The sequence below is a fragment of the Cyclopterus lumpus genome, chromosome 21 (genome assembly GCF_009769545.1).
Source record: "Cyclopterus lumpus isolate fCycLum1 chromosome 21, fCycLum1.pri, whole genome shotgun sequence".
NCBI classification, from domain to species: Eukaryota; Metazoa; Chordata; class Actinopteri; order Perciformes; family Cyclopteridae; genus Cyclopterus; species Cyclopterus lumpus.
In genome coordinates, this window is record NC_046986.1 from 16,083,860 (window position 1) to 16,105,793 (window position 21,934).

At 39.4% G+C, this 21,934-nt stretch overlaps 1 protein-coding gene across 1 annotated transcript in view; it reads right to left on the reverse strand.

Annotated features, from left to right (window-relative positions):
* Positions 1-718: 718 nt before the first annotated feature.
* Positions 719-21,934, reverse strand: part of lrp1bb (low density lipoprotein receptor-related protein 1Bb) — a 172,887-nt gene continuing 151,671 nt past the window's right edge. The window contains exons 78-91 of the mRNA XM_034561869.1: positions 21,337-21,443; positions 19,576-19,692; positions 19,146-19,319; positions 17,327-17,452; positions 16,732-16,896; positions 10,024-10,185; positions 9,261-9,435; positions 8,800-8,904; positions 6,108-6,221; positions 4,229-4,305; positions 3,470-3,560; positions 3,007-3,157; positions 1,742-1,816; positions 719-859 (exon numbers count right to left, since the gene is read on the reverse strand). Of these exons, the coding sequence (XP_034417760.1) occupies positions 719-859; positions 1,742-1,816; positions 3,007-3,157; positions 3,470-3,560; positions 4,229-4,305; positions 6,108-6,221; positions 8,800-8,904; positions 9,261-9,435; positions 10,024-10,185; positions 16,732-16,896; positions 17,327-17,452; positions 19,146-19,319; positions 19,576-19,692; positions 21,337-21,443 (1,780 nt within the window). The remainder of the gene's footprint in view (positions 860-1,741; positions 1,817-3,006; positions 3,158-3,469; positions 3,561-4,228; positions 4,306-6,107; positions 6,222-8,799; positions 8,905-9,260; positions 9,436-10,023; positions 10,186-16,731; positions 16,897-17,326; positions 17,453-19,145; positions 19,320-19,575; positions 19,693-21,336; positions 21,444-21,934) is intronic.

The following is a 21,934-nucleotide window of genomic DNA, read 5'->3' on the forward strand; positions in this document are numbered from 1 at the left end:
CAGTACAGGATCTGGGAATCTGATCGGAGAACATTCAAGGGCGGCTTCAATCTCTTTCACCAAAAGATAAGTCCATGTGTTAGAAACAGGGCAGATGGAGCTGGAAATCCACGGATATGGAAAATACAGGATAACATAATGTGTGAGAAAAGAAGGCCAAGATAGTATGGCCTTCACTGGAAATCCAGTAAGCAGATCCTTCAGGAAAAATAAAAAAAATACAAATCCTTAAAAATATCAAGCTTCAGTGCTTAGTGGAGAAGCTTTGTGGTCCATACGTCATATGACAAATAATTTAGCCTTCCCACTTAACTCTTCTCAACGATACTTACATTTGTTCAGAAAAATTGAGCCAACCTTCCTTCCGTTACCTTCACAAAACGACACGGTGTCCGGATTCCACTTAAGCTACAAACAGTTATGGGTACAAATTTATAGCGCTGCATTTCAAGGTTTAAACTGTGCACAAGTGTGGCTTATGGTGTTAATAAAGTTTTTGCAAATCAGCAGCTTAACTTCAGTGTCATAATTTATGTTTGACAAACATTAGAACAGTAAATGGAAAATGAATCTCTTCAGCACACCAACAATGACAGTATGCTGATGCTAAACCAGTAAAACCTAAGAGCATCATAGGAAAGAGAAAAATTATTGTTTCCTCCTTTATATTATACATTTTACAATGTGGTAAAAAAGAAGTACAAAGTGTAAAGTTAGGCTATGCGGCGGTTTCATGAATTGTCCCCTCTAGTTTCTTTGGGAGTAGCTCTCTCCTCTCATCAATACTGATGACTGGCTTCCGGCAGTTTTGCCCGTCGATATAGATCTTTGCATACACCGGGTTGGAGTAGTTCATGGGCTGTAAAGGAAGGAAAGAAGATGGGAAAACATATGCATTTATATAAATCCCTTTAGAACAGTGAGATTCTTAAAGCTGCATTAATACAACAACATTATTGTTGTTGTTGTTGTTGTTGTTGTTTTGCTGAAAACAATATCTGACAGATCATCTTGTTGTCAACAGCATCATCAATCATCTGGAGTCGTGTTTTGTACACTTGGTGAACTCTTTTTGCTCTGTTTTGGTCTCCACCGACTCATCTGGCTCACTATGTTCACTACTTTAGTTGCTCACTTTATCAGAGTGCTGGTCAGGCAGCTCACAGTCAGTGTAACAGCTTGTGGTTGATAAGAGTTTAACTAACTCAGTAGATATAATTGTGTGTGAGTTCATACAACCTCCTGTTTCACATAACACAAGGGCCATTTTAGCTAATGTTTATATTTATAAAAGGTTGATCCGTGCAGTTTTAGGTAAAGTCCGCGTGATCATCAAGGTTTTCTATCTGAAGCAGTACAAAGAAAAGCACAAGACAAGACTCCTAGATGCTATTGGTGGATTGTTATTCAGCATGCACTAGTACAGTAACAGACAGCAACATGCAGGAGGAAGCCAATTTAAACATAAATCCACGCAAGCCTGCTGTCTACATTCTGAATTACAGTACAGTCGTAGCTTTAAAAACATTTTTGGTTGTTTGGAAATGAAACGCTGATCTCACAAATGATGTAGGAAACAGATATAGAGGACTGTGGATGTTACCTTGACTCACTTTGAGCTTTTATTTGGTACAGGTAATTAAATTGTTTGCCAGGTAACTGCACAGTGCACACTGCTTGCCTACATGAGGTGAATTTGTTTTCTGGAGGGCAAACACAAAGTAAAGTTTGGAACATTCACCTGTCCGGGGATTACCTCCTTGGGCACAGAATTGATGCCCAAGGTGTGAGGGTCAGTGGATTTTACACACCAGCCCTGCAACACAACAGGCACCACCTCTGTTTACATTGCAAAGTTAAATTCACTAACACAGCTAACACCAAACAGTTTGTCGCATATGACGATGCATGGCCATCTACTTTTAATCCATCGACAATCTTTCCATAATCGGTAAAACTGCACTGAGTTAAAGGAGTAGCAATTTGTCGTGGGCCAAGAGAGTGTAGTGGAATACAGAAACTGGTTTAGATTCGAGCCAGCATGCCTTTGTGGAAAGTACAGCCAGATTGGACTGAGAATAGCAGATGTCAGAGTTGGCAGGGCAAGAAGCAATAGCATTAGGCTTGAAGCTCTAGCTGGAAAGCTAGATAACAACATCAGCGAAGGTGTTATGATTCATTTGATATGCTGAGTATTAGTGTGGGGTTGAGGGCCACGAACAGAATAAATCAAGAAAACGAGATGTAATTCCTTTTGATTCTTCCCAACACTACATATCACATTATCACAGATATCGAGCAATTAAACTGAGAAATAAGATAGTTTATTCAGGTTACACAAATTTCATTCTGGGCTGCAGATGTAAGGAGCCGATGCACCGGCAACTCTGTTCAGTTGGGAGTGATCAACAGGGTGTCACTTGTTTCATGGCTAGAGATGCGGGTGCACCAATGATGCTCCTGAACAAGTTTCATCATTAGTGTGCTAAAGATTGGTATCAATCTGCTCCTCTCTTCTCCCTTTGTCAAGGTGTAAGAGGACATGATTGAATATGGGTACTCACATTCTTAAAAAAGTAATGTAAAGCACTTTTCATAAATGCATAAATTACATTTCTGGAAATAGAGGAATTCTTGTCAAATGAGTTCTGAGCATACTGAGAAACTTGTTTCCAACTCAATAAACTGCCATATTTATTTTGTGCATTGGTTATGTTGGACAGCAACATATTGCTGACACTATGGGAAACAAATATTTCTTATAACATGAACATCTCTTGTTTTAGCTCCACCCCGTAAAAAAGTACACATGACATGGTATAAGTCTGTCCATTTTTATAATATTACAGGATGAAATAAAATGTTGTTTAACAAGAAAAGTTTCTTGTTAAAACTTAATAATTGGACACGTAGTGATAATGAAAACAACATGGAAAATGTCATGAATTCTTAGTTAAAATGAGAAACTGAGCATATTTAGTTTAACATTGAGCTCATGAAGCCAACCTTGTGAGGGTCCAGCGTGAAGTTAGGTCGCAGCAGGCTGCCTGCATCCGCATGGTTGTCATGGTCTACTTCATACATGTTGTATGAAGGGTTCCCGATCTCCACGTTTATCCCCCCGTTTGTCATGGGCTGCCTCTGGACACGTTTCCCCCTGAAGTGTGCAGAGCCAGGAATCAATAACATGGTACACAACATGCAGGTCAATGGGCTGTTAACAACTTCCATCATACTACTAACTACAGAACTTTTCTGGGCAGTACTACAAAGCCGAATTATAATCAGAGGCTTAGTGCAGAAGTCAGGTGTTCTGCTGAACATGTCAAAGCAAACAACAACCTTTTCGTTTGTAAAGCAAAGATGTCCATTCATCTTCAAAGCTGCATTGAGTTGGATCTCTCATCATCTGTTGTTGCTTAGAAGCCTCTTCCCTATTTAAATTGTATTTCTTTATTTATTTTCTTACCTTTGCTTCCGTCTGCAGATGAAAACACCTGCTACCACCATCACAATCAAGATTACCAGCAGGACCAGAGGCACAATGATAGCTATGCTCCCTAAGAGACGGACAGAGGAGAGATGGCGTGGAGAGATGAGTAACGACTGAAAAGAGCTGCGATGGGCTCAGATAGTGACACATTGGGTGTAAGCATGCCAGACGGTGGCTTTAAAAAAAAGCCTCCTTTTTTTTCCTTGGACTCGGTCAACTGCTGTCCAGTACATAAGGGCTATGCAGTAATATTGATGTGAATGAATATATTCTATAATAATATAGGTTATAATATTTTTTGAATACCTGCAAATATCTTCGTAAGGAATTCAGGACGAGCAGAAGTCCCAAAGGTGTATTTAGAACGTTTCAATGTTTGACCTCTAATTAATTTGCAGACAGAACAGTCACATGACTGAACTGTGATGGGTTCACACCAGCAGCTCCTCTAATTCATACAAGGAAAACCTGCTGAGTGAAGGCTTTTCTTTTCAAATACTGCAAACTGGAAAGGTTGGATGGAGTTTAGGAATTCTTTAGTTCGGTTGCCAATCAGGACCAAGTACAATTGTGCGGTACGGTTTGGAGTAAGTACAAACCTCCATGTAAAAATGTGTGGACGCTTATAAAGTACGATAATTCTAGATGTACAAAAATGCCACTGTGGTAGTGAAATACATGTATTCATTCATACAGGAAACTGTGAGTTTTTATAATTAGTCTTGGAATACACACCTCCTCTGGTATTGTCTGATCTGCTGCTTTTAGGGGCGGGTCTCTCACACTGTGTTCCTGCCCAATTGGCTGAACATCTGAAGGAGGTCAAAAGAGAGTAAAAATAAACTACCGTTAGAATATGGAGCCTCGCAGAAAACTGCTGTGAAAACACCGTAACAAAATGAATTACATTATGATGTGACCGTGGCTTACAGATACAAACACATTATGATTCAGTCTGGCTATGAAGTGCTTTGATCCAACACAAACAAAACACCACCTGGAGAGAGAGCACTATGTATATACATGTTGTGTCCATAAACAGTGTGTGTGAATTTACATGTTAAATATTCAGTGTGGAAAATATCAAAGGATGACAGCGGGACAACAAGTCGTCATCTCATTTGTGTTCCAATGGGATCCGATGGGCGTGATGTATGACCCTTGTTAGAGGAGTTGATATCTAATTTCACACAACTGACGCAGATGGGTTTGTAAAGCATGAGTGATCTGGTGGGTGCAACTGTATGATGACGGAAATAAATGACTCTAAATTACATGCACTCTAAGAATCAGAACATCAGGCTATCAAAAATAAGAATGCAGCCCCATACATACAGGAAATGAATTACACCCTTGTTGAACGAAATGTCACAGCTACATGAATTTTAATGAGAAAGTGGGAGCAATGGGAAGTCTGAACCTCCTGTGGGAGGCTTAAACCATGAAAAGACTAATTCCGTAAGAAATGAATAAATCCTCTCAACCTGGGTTGAAGGCATAAAAGATAAACACAGATTACCGATGAGATGTTCAGCCGAGCAAGTTATACGCAGATGTGATGACTGGTCAATAACATCTTTAACTTTCCATCATGCAAAGGTTGCAAATGCACAGAATGATGCCCACATTACACAGACGGTGTCGAGTTTTAGTTCATCCCCTCCAGATTCCTGTGTGGGTGATGACTGCATGAGATGGGTGGCAGTGAGGGGCAGCGAAGATACAGAGTCATGCAGCAACTGATAATGTAATAAGTGCCACAAATTATAATACCTGCGCAGAATGTAACACTGTTAGTAAAAATGTAGCTTTAATTTAAAGGATGTTAGTTTATTATAAATGAAATAAAAATAAATGTCTTACTACTGAGGCTAAACTGTTGTTATTAATATAATTAATAATAATATAATTAATCATAACAATAACATTGATATTAAAACAAATAATACACAGTGATATACAAGTAATAGTTTCACCTGTTGGGTGCTTATGCACTAAATAAATATGCTACTAATCATCAATTCATTAATAAAGTAATCTAAGGGTAATAAGTAATTTAGTTTGAAGTCAATATTATTAGAATTGACAAAATGTGTCAATGAGGAAACCTTTTCTTTCCAGTTCAATTGCAATGCTGTGTGTTGCTGATAAAAGGTTGCACACAGTGTTTGACAACAACTTTACAGGCGTACTAAATACAGCTAATAAGATGACCTCCTTTGAGCCAGAGCAGTGTGACAAAACGCATTTCATTCAAAATAGAAAGCCAGATAGTAATAATCTATAAAACAAACTACATTTACATCCAAATGGCTGAACATAATTTCAATAAAGAGCTTTCCAAAAATAATTAAATGTGATCATAATCTAGTGAAATAATGATGTCATTATACTGTCTTTTAGTTCACTATTTTAAACCTAATTTGGCTTACTTTTTGACAAGTCATTACCTTATTACACTTATTGCATGATGAGTTGCTACAAGGCGGCACTGTGACAAAGAGCCCAAATACTGGACTGAGGCTGGAATGGAGCCGGATGGAGTCGGAGTGGGGGTGTGGACAAAAGGGGTGATTGGGCTCTGAATACAGCTGGAGAGGTGAGAAGGACCTACTTGCAGCGTGGTTTGTTAAGAGCTGTTAATGTGCACATCCCCTCATTCTGACAGAAGTAATCGCAGGGGTTGGCCAGCTCATCACAACGTTGGTTCTTGAAACCTGACGTGCAGCTGCAAAACATTGTTTTGGGAGTGATAAAAGGGCCCAGAGAATGTATATTGCTGCTTGATGAATGGAGACCGACACTTTCAGCAGCTTCAGTCAAAAAAATTTAGTAAGTCAATGTTGTGTCTGCATCAAGCAAATTAGCAAAGTAAATAATATGAACACAAGTCAACTTTACTGCTCACAAAGTGAGGGTAACATCTGCAAGAGAAGTATCTTTTACAGAGGTCACACCTCAGAGGCGTGTACTTTTCTTGAGAAATAAGGTATTTATGTGTATCAATTCATTACCAAAAAATTAAAATAAATGTAACAATGCAAAAATTAAATGTTATTTTCACTCAATTTCAGCTGAGGAAGGCAAACCAAATTTAAAATAAATATCTAAATGTACAAGATGTATTAAAAATACAATTATAGGGAATAAACTGTATTGTGAATATCACATCCTACCACATACACAGAAAACACAACCATGCTGTAATGTCGACTGTCAGTCAACAGTCTATTACTACCCTGTACATAATATATTACACAAACACAAACACAGGCCTTTAAAATAAATACAATATATGTTTATATAGAGAGCTGAAATGAAACCGGAACTCACGGTTCCTGTAAGAAAAGCCTATTCACATTTGTGATACTAACCTTAAAAACAGAACCTTACGAGGCTTGTCTCATTTATTTAGATGATAATTTAGCTTTATGAAAATCTTTATTTATTAATTCAGCTCTTCTGTTTGTTTTGGCATAAAGAAAGTAAAGCGATGTTCTTTTTTTCTTCTTCAAAAGACCAATGAAAGAAATATTGAATGAAGGAATGGATAGAGGAGGTTATGATTTCAGCTCTCTATAATTTAGCTGTTTCATAAAATAAACAATATAGAAAATTGTTACGACTTTTTGAATAGATTCAACCCTGTGCAAACATATCAGTTTATAAAAGCGTTGCAATATTTCAAAGTTCAGGATTGAAAAAAAACAAAGTGTAATAGGAATTTTTTTTGCACCTAAATGTTTGAAGACTTAAAATAGGATATATTATGAAACATAATCCATACAGCGAGAGAGTGAGCTAAGTCGTTTGCATCCAGATAACTTTCTAAACTAAACTCTCGTAATAAAACCATTTGATGTTGTTTCATTTGAGAAGAATATGGGGACCTGTTCAAACCGAGGTCCATTGGATCCTGTTTGCCAATCCTGTAAAGACATCCTTAAAACGTTCTATCACGGTTGGTCTGGAAAGACTGTTATTCAGAAATAAAATGAACATTCAAAGTGCCACATCAACATTGTGCCACATCAGAACATCTTTTCATCTGAAAGAAAGTAATGCTATTGTACATATTCCAAAGCCAGCTTCTCAGCTACATAATCAGCGATAAGTTCTACTTCAGATGAAAATACTGTTGTAGTTATGGACTGACTGACAACGCAGTTGTTGAAGTAGGTGAGATTTTCTGCATTTTGGGGGAAAAAAAACTTTCCTAGTGCTTTCCAAGAATAATTTATTAATAAATCTCAGTGAATAACCGTGAGAGCTAGGATGTTTAACAATGGATGTCTTGAATCGTACATTTTAAATTCTATTCGATATTGTTTCAGTATTTAATACAAGAATCATCGTTGCAACTGATGCAGTTCAGCAAGGTGTTTTGCTTCGGGAAGGCTTGATGAAATATGCATTTACTCAGAGCATTAAGGGCAAACATTATGATTTCTTGACACAGACGTATCCATCATCTCACATAATCTCTGTTCTGCGCAGCAAATAATAAACCACATTTTCAAGATCGATTAACCTCCTCGAATAAAATCATTTGCATAGAAATTGATTCTATCTCCTGGAATTTGTGAGTGATGACCGCAAATTTCAATTTAACTACAGTGGACAATGGGCAGTTAAAAAGAAAGAGTTTGGCTTTTGAAAAGGATTTCCAATTTCCTCCTCGGAGAGATTTTTAACACAGTACTGCATGTGATTATAGTTGAGGTGGTATTAATCTACGGGCAGCGCTTCGTCTTTCACAATAATTCCCTCGCGTCTGCCAGTCAAGCTTTTGTCTGTTACACATTTTTGGCATTGGATTTCATGGCGTGACATATACCTCAACTTATACCTCAACTTCTTTTTTTAGAACTTCTAAAACCTACTACTGAAGAGAGTCAGAGAGGCCTGACATCAGCTCTTAACTGCAAGGAGGAACAGTGTGATATGTTGAGAATGGCAAGCTTTGAAGGGGCTTTGAAACCCTTTTTTATCTGCCTAAAAACCTTAAGCCACAGTAAGGTGTCACACAGCATAAGATGGTGCACTGGCACTCACTCCCTGCTGTGCCATGGCCTCCACATAGTGACATCAAACCTTCCCTCAACTTAAGGATTTCTTTCCAGAGGAAGACATCTATCTTGTTCTCCAAGCAGTGGAATGGTACCCCTTGGTGATTTTTAGTGTTGCTTCTAAGGCCAGGCTCTGAGAGCCAGCATTTGAATGGAAACAGACAGAGTTTGAATAATAGTGGAGAACATTTATTTTTTTCTCCCCCACTTTTCTTCACCCATTAAGCAGTGACTTACTGACAGAAAGGCAGGTTGGTGTCGGGGTCCAGGTGACAGGTGCCTCCATTGTAGCAATATCCGTCACACAGCTGACAGCTCGGTGCTATTCTGCCATTTGTGCAACTGGGGGATGAAGAAATAATGGATGCTAGCGACAAGCAGAAAACTAGACTTTTACAAGAAGAAAATGAGTCAGTGGTGGTTTTGTCAAACATATTCATTATTCATACAAAGCAGAAGAGTTCACCTGGATTATAATTCATTGACATTACCACAGCATTAATTGCTGTAGGGTGTGTGGCCCAATACATTTTTCAGATTTTATCAAATCAATTAATTCTGCCTGCAACCTGCGGATACAGCAACTGAGCCGAGGACACGCTGTAGAACTGATGCGTTTCCATAAATGGAGAGGACCACACAGCCCTAGGATTAGTAAAATGGATGAGGGACAAAGTGAGCAGATACCAAGCACTCACTTGCAAACCACATCTCCCGTCTCCTCGTTAATGAGGCAGGGAGCTCCATGGCATCGAAGACACTTGTCCACCTCGCACTTGTTTCCCTCAAACCTCGCAGGACACACACACTCCACATAGCCGCTACTGGATAGCGTGCAGGCCTTGGAGTTCACACAGTAGTGATGACAGATGTCTGTTCCACAGACATAGGGATAAAAGAAGAGAGAGAGAGAGGGTAGTGTGTAATGAGAAAAACTTGGAACATAGTTTAATCTGGTCTGATTGTAATTGTACAGGGCTTTAATGGAACTCAATTACCCACATCAAATGACATCTTAGCCACAGATGAAAACATATCACCCCTCGGGCAAGCAACGTTAGGAAAATACTAATGAGGTGCGGTTCAAATTGTTTTCCCACAACCCATTATGTCAAAGCAATGCAATACATTATCACGTCAGCACAGAAACACCCAAAGGTTCTTTTGATGGTTTTGATTTTGTTTATCTGCAAAATAGAGGCGAATGCGATGTTTGTGGAAAGCAAATACTTCAGGGGGTCCACAAAAACAACCCCCTGAAGTATTTGTGTTTTGGTGCGTGTGAACTTTGAAACGTTTACTTCTATAGATTTTATGCAGCATAAATTAATTAAAATAAATGCTCTGTTGTGACTGTTCTTGCGGTTAGACTTGAATGTCAATCATATTGAGGCCAAGGTCATGACCTGCATAGTCTGTTTGTTGTGTTTGCCGCCACCAAGGAATGGGTGCAGGACTCACGGTAAAGACAGCGCTCCCCAGTATATTCTGCCATACAGCGGCACACTGGCTGGTTCCCCTGAGTGATGTCGCATGTTCCCCCATTTAAACAGTAGTTGTCACAAATCCTCTTCTCACAGAAAGGCCCTGAGAAACCGACAGAACAGCGGCATGTGGGCTTACCTGGACAAGAAAAGGGAAGATTAAGAGAGCATGTAAAGAACAAAAGCAACAACGCATTCATCCTACTCACAAGTATTGCCTGCGTATCCAACTCCTTATATAGTTTATTCCTCTGTGGCATAAACCACCGGTGGTGTTGCACTGGATAACATAATCCATTTTGTGTCCTGCTGCTGTAAGTAACTTCCAGCACTTTTGTATGAAAATAGTACCCATCAAATGCACTTCCTGTTTGAGTAGCCTTGTAACATTTGAATACATTTTTTTCTTTCTTCATTAATTAAAAGGTTGTGACCTGTTTTTCTCTTTTGTTTAAACTTCCAAAAGTAATATTAGCTTATATGCTTATGCATGTCAATAATAGTTGTATATAAATGATACTCCGATAGACACTATGACAGGCTCTTAATAGAAGCAGTAAAAAACATCCAGTACTTTGATGAGAGTAAAGGCAAAGATACATCTTTCCATCCATCATTTTAAGACATATTCATGGATGGGGCAAGGGTGCCCTTTTACTCAGTCATGTCCTCCAAGTCGATCTAGGGGATCCCCAATCATCCACAGGCCAGAAATAATATGCATATAATTCCTCCAGTGTGTTCTGGCTCTGCCCACCAGTTTCTTCCTTGTCAGACATGTCTGGAATATCTCTAACAGGGAAGCAGGGATCATTCTAATCAAATGTCCAAAGGACCTCAAGTGGCTTCAATATGAGTGAGTGGTGTTCTACTTTGTGTTTCTTTTAATATACATTTAATTCCCCAAGTTTTAATAGCCTTTTCGATCATACATATTCCTATCTTCCACACCCAATCTACCTCGACATAAATAAGACTTGTGGATCAAAGACATCCGAACCACTAACAACCCTCAAGTTATTGCCAGTCCAACAACTTGATTGGTCTAAATCCACTTGACAATTTAATAAAAATAATTCATGGGCACATGTGATTTATATGCGAATACTGTCTTTACTACTATTTACATTTTTAAATGTTTGATGACCGTGCTAAAGCCCACATGCCAAAAGGTTTACATTCAAGGTTCCAGCGTTGTGACCAGGCATCTTTAAAAAGAACACAACGGATCCTGTAATTTTAAGTAGTAAATTATTATAATTGGTTATTTGATGCTATAATAAAGATGTGCAACGCCATGATTGACAGCTGTGAATGAAAGCTGCTCTGAAATTGTACGTAGAGTAGGAACGCCGGAGAAGATTTAACTTTGACTTTCCCCGCTCACAAGCTGTAGTCTGTTTGGCCTTAATACTTGGCTCCGGCCCCCGATTACGCAAGAGGGAATCAATCGGAAATGTGTCTATGCACTATTTGGTGCTGGGCTTGTGGGGAACCAGGGGTTTATCAGAACACGTGCTGCATCTGAAAATGAGGTTGATGAGAGCAGTGATTTGTAAATCAAACATATTTGTAAATTGTTCTGTGCGCATTTGTGAATCTTTGTGTTAGCATTTGTGAGTCTCTCTGTGTGCATTTGCAATTATTGAGACTGATCTGACCCCATATTAATGACACTATTATACTATATCCACTGGACACACTGTTAAAATAGCAGTTTTGTTGTCACAGAGCTCATACCTAAAAGTGAGTCGGAACATGTACTGAAATAGATTACATTACATTACATGTCATTTAGCTGACGCTTTTATTCAAAGCGACTTACAATAAGTGCATTAAACCATGAGTCCAAAATCGGAACAACAAGAACAATTTCTTCAATAAAGTTAAACTACAAAGTGCTATCAGTAAGAGCCATTTAAGTGCTACTAAAGTGTTAAACTACAAAGTGCTATCAGTAAGAGACATTTAAGTGCTACCAAAGTGCTACTACGGTGCTTTTAAAAAAAAAATGTTAACCTTTATTTAGCCAGGCGAAACAGATTAAGAACAAATTCTTATTTTCAACTGTGGCCTGACAAGAGGCGAAACCTCTTGAGGGAATGGAGAGGAAAATAAATAAATAACAGGGTTAAAAAGTGCCAAGGAGTGGAGAAACTACGGCGCTACCTTCCCTATTCAAGGTATAGTCGAAAAAGATGTGTTTTTAGTTTGCAACGGAAGATGTAGAGACTTTCTGCTCTCCTGATGTCAATGTGGAGCTTGTTCCACCAATGAGGAGCCAGCACAGCAAACAGTCGTGACTTTGTTTAGTGTTTAGCTCGGTGTATGGTTTGACCATGTCCTGGATGTAGACCGGACCCGATCTGTTTGCAGCACGGTACGCAAGTACCAATGTTTTGAAGCGGATGCGGGCGGCCACCGGTTACCAGTGAAGGTCGCGGAGTAGTGTGGGTAAATTTCGGGAGGTTGAAGACCAGTCGAGCTGCTGCATTCTGGATGAGCTGCAGAGGTCGAATAACATTAGCAGGTAGACCTGCCAGGAGGGAGTTGCAATAGTGTAGACACGAGATGATCAGAGCCTGGACCAGGACCTGTGCCGCCTTCTGAGTGAGAAGAGGTCGTATTCTCCTGATGTTGTACAGCATGTACCTACAGGAGCGTGTTGTCGCTGTAATGTTGGCAGTCAGGGAGAGTTGACTGTCGAGTGTCACACCGAGGTTCCTGGCAGTCGGAGTCGGAGCCAACACTGAGTTGTTGAAGTTAATAGTTAGGTCGTGGGTGGGAGAGCCTTTTCCTGGAAGGAGGATAAGTTCAGTCTTGTCTGGGTTAATTTTCAGGTGGTGTGCGGACATCCACTGAGAGATGTCAGTCAGACAGGCAGAAATTTGTGCTGCTACCTGTGTTTCAGATTGGGGAAACGAGAGGATCAGTTGGGTGTCGTCAGCATAGCTGTGGTAGTAGAAGCCATGCGAGCGAATGACAGAGCCGAGAGAGTTGGTGTACAGAGAGAAGAGAAGAGGACCCAGGACTGAGCCCTGAGGGACCCCAGTAGTCAGAGGACAAGGCTCAGACACAGATCCTCTCCAGGTTACCCGGTAAGTGCGGTCGGTGAGGTAGGATGAGAAGAGGGATAGCGCAGTGCCTGAGATACCCAGGTCCTGGAGGGAGGACATGAGAATCTGGTGGTTCACTGTGTCAAAGGCAGCGGAAAGGTCTAGAAGGATAAGGACAGAGGAGAGAGAGGCTGCTCTAGCAATGTGAAGCTGCTCAGAGACAGCAAGGAGGGCAGTCTCTGTTGAGTGGCCTGCCTTGAATCCAGACTGGTGAGGGTCTAGAAGGTTGTTGCTGTGGAGATAGGAGGAGACTTGGTTAAAGATAGCTCGCTCTAGAGTTTTGGAAAGGAAGGGGAGGAGAGAGACAGGTCTGTAGTTATTGACTTCAGACGGGTCGAGAGTGGTCGTATTCGTTGCCGTTTTGGTGACTGCAGTAATGAGCACGATACAAACTACTTCCATACGAGCTTTGTGCTGCGCCCCTCTGCACTGTTAAAGTGGAATGAGTGTGATGCATCTTTGGCAGTAGTAACACATTATCAGCAGGTGGAGAGTGTCTTCTTCATATTCCCTCCAAAAACAGTGCACTCACCTCAATTTAAAGACACTTTCATAATGAACAAGCGGCAGGAGTATCAAGGCTGGTCTTTCACACTACGCTACTTGGTAATTTCACACTCCACAACTCTGTAGCTGGGATAATCTGGGTTAGAAATGTCAAAGTGACAATCATTCTGCCTCCAGTCACGTCTCTATTAAGTCTATAGCTGCTGGGGTTTAAGCTCTCTAACCAGGCACTACTTTTAATCTAAAACAAGAAAGAAATGTAGCTGTAGGAAGCCAAGATGACAAATAATGCATGCATTTGCTGGTTCAGATAATGTTCCATCAGTGCCATCTTCACTGAGTTACAAGTTATATTTTACATTTATACACATACTGTATGGCCAATATTAATGTACAGTATACATACATATGTTTACATGCTTTATGCACATATTTTTCATCAAAGAAACCAGCTACCATCAGATGCAGTAGATCCTAATTGGTGTCATGTTACGTACAATTTAAAAACACTCAAGTAAGTTGTATCTGTTTGTTTTTTCTAATCTTTCAAATGGGCAAATATGTCACCCCTAAACATTTACATATTTGTTTTAGCTTGAGCATACTTTTTGGGATGGTTACAAACTTAAAATTACATCAATCTGAATAGAAGTAATCTCTCTCTGTCCTTTAATTTAATTTTCTTGACAAACAGCCACTGCAGTATGCTGTGGAAGAAGAGATTACCAACAATATTTCTGGATTGGATTGTGTATTTCATCATTTTGGAGGACAACTCACAGCTAAAGGACACACGAATATGAGTTGGAAATAAATCTTGTATTGAGATCATTATAAAAATGTGGTCACATCATCTGGTAATTAAGGGGTTTTGCTAAGAGCTAGCATTCAATTGTTGGTCAGTGTAGATTCAACATCTTTACAAACAGTTCATTTGTAATAATTTAACTATTGGCGCTATACATTTTGGCTTCAGAAAGCTCTATATTAATTATCTCAAGGTAAATATTAATACACTGCAACATTATAAGTGCATGTGGTTGTTGTTGCATATGCAGGGCCAACATGGCAGCAGTCTGGACAGTTGACTTTATTTGTCTTTGTAGGTATGTCAGCGCTAAATAACAAGAGAACAAGGGACACCAACATTTAGTGCCTTTAAATGTTGGTGTAAAGCGAACGTGCCTGAAAAACTGGGCAACTTGTTTTTTGGGTGTAAGATGAGTTCTTTGAATCAAGGTAAGTGTGTTTGTGGATGATTTGGGTTCCTAAATGAGTCATCAATAGTGTCCCAAATCCTTTTCCAGCAGAACATAGTTCTGCGGTAGCCCCAGGTCCCTAGACCACACCTGCTGGATGTACAGATGTATAAAAGTAGCAATTGACAGCAAAAAAAAGTAATGTTGTGACACTAAGACGATGTGTTTCATAATTTTCTGAGGAAATAGTACAAAGCATTATTTATTTTTTGCCATTAATACAAGTCGTAAAAGCATTAAAAAATAATCGTTGTGTGTCTTTGTTTCAAGTTTCTGTTTTGTTGCCAAAAGTCCCATTAGTGTAGGTAAACCAGTTAACAGGATGGGAGAGCAGGATTCAATGACACCGTGTGTTTTTATAGATACAACTGGAAACTGTCCAGCTACTAATTGATTGTGAAGTTGCCTTCAGTCCTGTTTTATCACCAAAGCAGGGACATTAGGAAACCCATTTGATCATATCTGCTTCCTCGCTCATCTAGACAAATATTGTAATGCTTCAAAGACATGTGTTCAATGCAGTAAGACCTCTTTGTCATGAGAAAAAACAAATTGCCGGACATTAACTAAAGAGAATGTCCCCTTCAGCACAATACATACGGTATTAAAACACTTTTACTTCCCTCGCAGCTGTCCACCACCATAAATAGGAATACAGTTCATCATTCAGTGTTGCATGTTGGACAAAAAACGACTGCTTGTCACAAATAGTGCTTCCTCTTATTCAGTCCGGATGACATCTCACAGCACGTAACATGAATCTTATGCTATCTTGATAAATAGTGTACTTCCTGTTCGAGGGGGGGGGGGGGGGGGGGGGGGGGGGTTGGGCGTGGGGGAGTGTTTTCTGGAGGAAAAATAAATAGATTATATTTTTTATTTTATGCTTTAAAAAGGCCAGTCGAGAGTAAAATACGACCTATTTGAAGGAACACACGTTTAATCAAAAACTATTCTAATAAAAAGCTTCTCCCCACTGTAACTGCTATGACTCACACATTTAAACATACTGCTTGGTTTCTCCTTTTATTGACTGGATGTCATTCAATGAATACATCTTTAATACTTTTAAACCCATTGGATAAGGCTCTACAAACCACATTTTTTTGTATCAGGGAAATCGCTGTGCTCTTTTTTTAATGACGACGAATGGAAATGGAGATATTGTGGGATGATTGGAAGATGATGTACAGGCTTGTAAATCAATGATAACATTTTTATTAGGGCTGTACATCCTGATTCAATTCCACCGCTGACATCTCAGCATATTCATATACATTTTCTAAATTGTGGGGTAGAACCTGATCCGGAAACCATGAGAGCATAAAAGAAGACCTTGACATGGAAGAAGGTTGATATTTGAGGCTTATTCGACGGGAGCATCATTGAAAAGAAACTGCTCAACCGGCAGATGTAATGTGGCGAATGTGAGCTGAAGTGAGAAAGACATAGAAGTTTAAAGGAAGACAAATTGAATGCCATCACTCGGTCAGCATGAAAAAGGAAATGGGTAGGCAACTTTGAATTGAAATTGTCTGTCTGTGACAGCGACATGTTTTCTCAGCAAATTTAATCAGCTGAATATAAAGGGATGTAACACATGAACCATATATTCATACATACTGGATGCTTAGACTGTAGTCAGGATAATAGTACAATGTATTTATGAATACATGTAAACATAGAAATGAATCACCACGAGGTGGACACAAAGATAGGAACACCTGTGAAATGTAATGCAATTGCAGGGAAGAATCGTGCTACAGATGTTGTTCGACAGAGTTTATTTAGAAGTAGACTTACCCAGGGGTGAGCCCATGCAGCTGCCTCCATTTAGGCAGTAGTCTGTGCAGTGGTTGACCTCGCAGCGCTCCCCTGAAAAGTCAGGCCAGCAGTAACACCTCCAATCTCCTTTCTCATTGGCTAAGCATCGGCCTCCATTCTCGCAGGGGGGACGACACAGTTCACCTTAACAACAGCAAAGCCCATAATGTTTACTGTGCTGCAGTGTGTAACACTCAGTCACATCAACCAGTGCTATCCTGCTAATGTCAGTCAGAAGTAACCATACAGGTGAGAAGCAGGGTTTTCAAATAGATGAGCATCCACAGAAACCACATGCAGGAGGTGGCTTTAATCCCCCTCAACACACATCAAATAGTCACAATGTGCTGTGTTTTGGTCCCAGCTATGAACAACTATGGATCTCTGTTTAAATTGAATGTCAGTGCTGTGTTTTAATCCGTTTCCAATGCTGTTCAGTGCATATCAACATTTTGTCAAAGTGAGAGTTGTTTCTGATCATCACGCCAGGGTTTCCATCATCCACCACTATAGGTGCTGCTAAATCCTACAATAAGTCATCTTTTATGGCTTAAAGATGCAAGAGTAGTCCTACCTGAGACCATGGCATCACTACAGGTGCCGTTGACCAGCACCTTACCCTCTGGACAGGTACATCTGGCACCAGTCGGGTTGAGCAGACACATGAAATCACAAGACATTCTCAGGCATGGATTTGATCCTGTGGAGAAAAATAATTTTAAAAAAGTGCCAAGAAGATAAATCTCTTCATTTGGCCTGAGCTTTGTTTGTGAAAAGTGTGTTTGTTCTGTCTCAGAGTAAAGCTATTAATATTTCAAGTGTTTTAATTCAAGTTTTCAAGAGTGTTATTTTCTCGAAGCCCAGAGAGGCCCAAGGCTAAAGCGTATGAATAACATCACACTAGCTTCTCCTCCAGATTGAATAATCAACGATTGTGAAGCGTGTAAAGAATTTCCCATTGTCTAATTGATGATCAGCTCTCTGAAGGGCTCTTGTAGAAAACAATGTAAATGTCGTGAAAAAGTACTCAAACTGAATTAAAACAACACACACTTCCACAAAGTTGGGTTGTATTAGATTAAATACACTTACTCAGCAGCTGTAACCTATGAAAGATCACACTTTACAATTAATGTTTGGATTTAAAGCAACACAATACATATGTCCATACTGCAGGTGCTCTGTATGTCATGACACTGACATGTTTGAAAACTTTATAAATATTCAGAGGTAAAGTTTTGTAAAGTTATGTAATGAAATGGTATAATTATGTCCCTCCACTTTATGTCTCTGACTAGTTATTAATGGTGACACAGTATACAGTATATACTAGAGATAATCAGTGGTCAGATTTCAACGATGAAAGCCCAGATCCAATCTAAATGGCTGTTAGGAGTTTTGCTGAAGACATCAGGCCGCCATGTCATATCTTTTTGCAGGCTGTGCACATCTTCTGCCCACAGACTTCACACTACACGGCTGGCCTAATGAGTCTCTGGGGAAGGGAACAGCTGCCCTTTAAGTGAAAAACTGAACAAGACTGAGCTGTCTGATGTTCTATAACCATTAACACCAGAGATGTAACAAATAACTCAAGTGGGTCTAGTACATGAAGGAAGGAAGAGGATATGGTGGTATTGATTAACTGAGTCTCAGGAAACAGATGGGTATGTTTCTTTATGTTGCACACCTGAAACAGTAACACGCCTCAAAGAGAGCTTCAATCAACCATAAGAGCTTGTGCTGTTTCTTTATGTCATATTTATCCAATAGGTATCACTTATCATTTAAATATTATATAATTTTATTCATTGAACACCACAAATGAATTTTGTTCAAATTATTTCCCTTTTAATTAATGCATTCATCATAACATTTTTGCACAGTAAACAGATTGTTCATAACTAATCATGCACCTATAGAGTTTAACTCAACATTATATAGTGGATTGCCTTTGGAGCTATACTTGTTATTTACTAAACTGCAGCTCTGTTTAGTGTTTGATTGATTGGTTGACAATTCCATTTGTACAATATTCTCTATTTTCATTTAGCTTTGTTTATATGTAACTTAGGTCCAGACATCCACAATCATTAATTTACATCCAGACACGCAGACCGGCCGTCACTCAGTCCATGAATCATGTACAACATGTTTCCTAACGTCGGCCCAGCAATCTTTTATGATCACCTTCTCTAAACTCTCTCTACATGCACTTTATAAAGAATGATATATTGACAGTAAGGTGCATGACTGTTAATAAATGAATCTACCATGGCTTTCTTTTGCTGATACTCTACAGTGTGTTGGATAATAGGGAGCTTTTTGAATATAGAATGAATACTTTTTACATATTACATAAGAAACAAAAAGAGATTGTCAAAACAGCTTACCGTCTTGCTGTTTGTAACGATGGGAGATCAAAGCATTAGTGGGCTTCTCCATCCCTAAATTGAGATATTCCACCGGCTGTTTGCCGTACTTGTGAATTTTGAAGACCTCATGTTTTAGTCCGGTTCCGTAGATGTAGTCTTCAAATATATCAATTCTGTATGGTTGGGAAATCCCTGTAAATCCAGCAGAGACCATCAAGAAACACTTTCAAAACACTTGGAAGAATGACAGTTTTCATCCAGTGGCAGATACAAGAAAGCAGGAACGTGCATGTGGGCACAGTGTTCGCAACACACATTGCTTTGAAGCTTACCCACAAGCACTCCTATTGTTGCAATTATTTGATGAAAAGTTGAGGAGACCAAAGTGCAGCAATAATGTTATGTGTCAAAAAGAAGAAGTTGTGCTTTGTTTTCCAGTTGTCTTTACCGTGTCTGTCACTGATTGTCACCAAAGGGTCCGAGCCATCCAATCTCATGCTCCCTATCTGTGAGAGCTCAGGGTCTGCCCAGTATAATCGCTGGTTGAAATAATCAATGGCCAGCCCTGTGGGAGGATGAAGGAAAGAAATGTATTTACCTGAAAACATTACACAGGGCTCATCACGGAGTCCCTTGAAGCAGGAGACCTTCAGGTCAAGATATATATGTGTGTAGCAGATGAACAGGATGTGAAGACAGAGTCTCTCTTGTTTCCATCTCCCTCCGGCTGTTTGCATTCAACATTCGTTTTGCTTGTGTCAAAATAGCATAGTAGATCTACCATCTCCGAATGCTCACATTACAATTTAAAATCAGTGACTCACTTTTACTTTCTCCCAAAAGTCTGACTATAATCGAGCACCTAGCTGGGGCGTTTAAATAGGTTTGCGTTTTTCCTCAGATGATTAATTCCTCTTTCTGTGACCAAGACAGAGCACGGGTCCCTTGAATTAAAGGAGGCCAAAGCAGCTCTTCAAAACTAGATCAGCACTAAGTGTCTCCCTGCAGACACACCAACACATTCTGAGTTGCTGGAGAGCATTTCTTCTTATACATTTTAAAGCTGTGACTGCACTGGCTGAACAATATATGTTCTGTGCATATATGGTACGTCTAAACATGTGAATATCCTCTGTACTTACACATTAGTATATAGGTCATAACATACTCCATATTTGTTGTCCAAACACTTGTTCCTGTGGGTATACATCCAGCTCTACTACAAACACATCTACAGTAATGTCACTTAATGAGACATTCAATTAACAAGCAAGTTACATCTTTCTGTTACATTTCTTTAGTTGAAAGTGTGAATTTGCTCTTGAGGTTCAAGTATTAGCTAATGAGCCAATGGGCCAAGTCAACATCTCACAATGCATTGTATATTCAGTGACTCGTTATGAATTACAGAGATATGCATATAGTGCATCACATCTTTGTTTCATTATGTACTTGTGATGGAATAACGTCTGCGTGTGTGTGTTTATATATGTATACATCTTTTTTGTTTATCTAATTATCCTTTTTTCCATACACTATCTTTAAGAATTGAATTTCTTGTGTTACTCACAAACTATCGCTCCTTCATCATTCTAACATTCTCAACGGTGACAGAACCTTCAGCTTATTAATTACATGTATGATCATGTACAATAACTTAACGACCTGAAAGAGTCAAAGTGTCTAAAATGACAAAGTATGAAAGATAGGATCAAACAATATATTGACTTGAATGGGAGTCAAAGCAGCATGTTCAACTGTAGCTGTCCAATAATGAAAGTATCCTGAGGAGTTTTGATGACCAGTAGCATTATCTAACAATGTTTTAGTGGCCAGGTCCCCGTTTTGGCCAGGACAAGCAAACGTATGCGTGTGCACGGACCTTTAATGACACAACACTCGTTCCTGCCAATGGTTGAACACAAGTCCACTGATTTATTGGCTGGTGGCGGTAACACCAAGACACTTTCAAATACGCATGCAAAGGCAGTGAAGACAACTGGTGTTAGTTTATGTGGACGAGAAACGAAATGCCGAATGAGTATTCAGCCTCAAGCAACACATGACGAGTGACGAGGAACACTGAATGTTAATATTACGTTCTTTGTTTTCATGAAAACTCCACAGGCATCCTTAAAGACACCAAAGTAATGAGAGGAAATAGATATGTAGCAATGTAAATAAATTATAGACAATTAAAAATACCTACCGGTGGGCCTGCTGAGGTTTTTTTCCAAGAGCACTCTGCGCAAGGAGCCATCCATGGCTGATTCCTCTATATGAGAGTGATCACTTATTACGCTCCAGTACATCATACTGCAACAGACACAAGAGAAATGTTGGACCTCCCATTTTCACCATCTTGTAAAATATTGCAGACAGTATGCATAGAAATGCACCTAAAATAACATTCATATAGCCTGACAATGTCCAATTGTGTCGCTGCTGTTGCAACACATTTGTTGTTTCTCAGTGCAGATTCTTATGAATCCTTCTGTCCCTCTTTATTTGCCAAATAATGAAGTAGTATATGGTGGTACGGCAGATGAGAACATTTGGAAAGCCTCAATATTAATTATGGGAGTGATGTATCAGAACAAAATGTGGGTGTGGCAGCCTCGTTATCGTTGGAGGGCACCTTTGATGGAGCTACTGTGAATGACATTAAGCGATATAATTGGTAACTGATTAAGCTTCTTCTGCTGCAGCTGAGTAATTAATGAAATGCTTACATTTCCAAAGACCATTGAGAAATGGTTACATTAGGACATTTTAACAGTGCTTTAACAAGTGTACAGAAAAAGGTT